General features: G+C 50.1%; 1 protein-coding gene across 1 annotated transcript in view; it reads left to right on the top strand.

Annotated features, from left to right (window-relative positions):
- Positions 1-432: 432 nt before the first annotated feature.
- Positions 433-2,465, top strand: part of LOC116086313 (zinc finger protein 74-like) — a 5,173-nt gene continuing 3,140 nt past the window's right edge. The window contains exons 1-2 of the mRNA XM_031364632.1: positions 433-662; positions 1,113-1,208. Coding sequence (XP_031220492.1) covers positions 629-662; positions 1,113-1,208 — 130 coding nt within the window. The 5' untranslated portion in view covers positions 433-628. The remainder of the gene's footprint in view (positions 663-1,112; positions 1,209-2,465) is intronic.

Raw genomic sequence — 2,465 nt, 5'->3', positions numbered from 1 at the left:
CTTTCTACCATATATTCAAGATTTTGTTTTGTTTTTAAATACTTATTTTTATTTAGGTGTATTGGAAATACACTTGGGGGCCAGAAGAGGCCCTCTAACCTCCTGGAGCAGGAGTTACAGGCAGTTAAATAGGTGCTGTGAACTAAATTCAAATCCTCTCAAGAGCAGCAAGTGTTTCTTAAATGCTGAGTCATCCGTCTAGAGGCCCTAACTTTCAAGTGTATTATGTTTGTAATTCTTGTCCCTGGAAGATAAAACATTCCACCCAAGACATGTACAACAACTAGCGTCAGGCTCCAGGGCCCATGGGTTGTCAGAGTGACACAGTGTCTATTCAATTGCACTGCCAAAGCCCAGAATTCAGAGTGTGTCACTTCCTGCCCCATCCTTCACCCTTCTGCATGGTGCTTTCTGTTTCTGAGGTCAGCTGCTGTTCACACTGGGCTCGACAAGGTTCTTAATCTTAGGCTCCCTTGGAACCAAGGACACAGAATCTTTTTTGTCTTAGGTGAATGAGAATATATGTCATTTCAGAAATGGGTGACTTTCAAGGATACAACCATAGACTTTACCCCAGGAGGAGTGGGGTCAGCTGGATTCTCCTCAAAAGGCTCTCTATCGGGAGGTGATGCTGGAGAACTACCAGAACCTTCTTGCCCTTGGTAAGCAGGCTCCTCCAAACCCAGATGTCTGCTGTCAGCTTTCGTTCCATGTTAGGGAAGAGCCCTTTGGCATCAGTGCTGGTACATCTGGAGCCAGGGTCCGCCATGCCAGAAGTACCCAGAAGCAGCATCCTGGCCTTGAGCTGTGACTGGCCCCAGAGTCAGATCACATAAGAGGGGATAAGGTGGGAACTAGGAGACTTAGCGCTTTTTCAGGTGACAAATGGGGGATATCATGCATGAACTTGAAAGTGTGTGCTGCCGTGGGGTGTCTGAGACTCTTCAATGATTTGGGACCCATAGGTTTCACGTTCCTGGTATTGACACCCCACCCCACCCCCTTACAGTGCCTTGTCTGTGTTCATGGGTTCTCCTGTGAGGTTTCTAAACTGGAGCCATAGCACATCAGCTCTGGTGTTTTCCCCCTCTTCCAACTCCCCTCAAGAGCAGGGCCTCCACTGCACAGATCAGACATGATCTCCCACCTGGCACGAGGCGAGGAGCCCTGGGAGGAGCACAGGAAGATCCCAAGAGAGCTTCGTTCAGGTGAGGATGTAACTGTTAAAGGGTAATAGGCTTCTCTGTGTCCCTTCTCCTCTCCTGGTAGCTCTCCCTGGCATAGCTCCCTTTCTTTTCTCAGCTCTACTGCTTGTTGACCCTCTGTGCCTTCCTCATACTCCTCCCTGCCCTGTCCTCTCTCTTCCATATACTGAGTACCACCTGTGTGCCAGAAAATACACTGTGCGGGATACAGTGGTTGGCAAGGCTCATCCAAATCTCTGTGCTGTACGGAGTCTGTGAAAGTGGATGAGGACTATGCACATGAGAAACAGAAGTCAGGGCCTTGTTGAGGGAGAATGGTGGGAGAAGCAGGAGACTGAGACAGCACAGGAAGGGGAGAGACAAGGCCACATTACATGTCCCACTTCTTGATCAAGGAGAGCCAGGGACAGATCCTCAGTAAGAGGCTGGCAAAACTTTCCTTATTTAAAAAAAAAAAAAAAAAAAAAAATGAGAGGAGGCTTTTTGAGGAAAGATCTCACCCTGGCCTTGAACTCACTATGTGGTCTATGCTTGCCTCAGACTCAAAGTGATCCTCCTGCTGCAGCCTCCCAACTACTGGAATGTGCTATAAGCTCTCAGACATTTTCTTTTTAGTGATTTTTCATAAAAAGTTGTTTAATGAACAGGCAGTTGTGGCACATACCTTTAATCCCAGCACTTGGCAGGCAGAGATAGGCAGGTCTCTTGAGTTTGAGGCCAGCCTGGTCTACAAAGGGAGTTCCAGGACAACCTGGGGTACACAGAGAAACCCTGTCTCAAAACAAAACATTGTTTAATTTATCTATTTCAGCGTATTTGAATATTTGAGTGCCTGGGTGTGTGGATACAGAGTGCCTAGGTGTGTGGACACAGAGAGTGCCTGGGTGTGTGGGCACAGAGTGCCTGGGTGTGTGGGCACAGAGTGCCTGGGTGTGTGGGCACAGAGAGTGCCTGGGTGTGTGGGCACAGAGTGCCTGGGTGTGTGGGCACAGAGAGTGCCTGGGTGTGTGCTGGGTGTGTGGGCACAGAGAGTGCCTGGGTGTGTGGGCACAGGGAGTGCCTGGGTGTGTGGATACAGGGAGTGCCTGGGTGTGTGGGCACAGAGAGTGCCTGGGTGTGTGGGCACAGGGAGTGACTGGGTGTGTGGGCACAGGGAGTGCCTGGGTGTGTGGACACAAAGTGCCTGGGTGTATGGGCACAGAGAGTGCCTGGGTGTGTGGGCACAGAGAGTGCCTGGGTGTGTGGATACAGGGAGTGCCT

This window comes from Mastomys coucha, unplaced genomic scaffold, assembly GCF_008632895.1.
Source record: "Mastomys coucha isolate ucsf_1 unplaced genomic scaffold, UCSF_Mcou_1 pScaffold12, whole genome shotgun sequence".
NCBI lineage: Eukaryota > Metazoa > Chordata > Mammalia > Rodentia > Muridae > Mastomys > Mastomys coucha.
The sequence above is the reverse complement of the archived record's forward strand: the minus strand, read 5'-3'. Positions and strand labels throughout refer to the sequence as shown.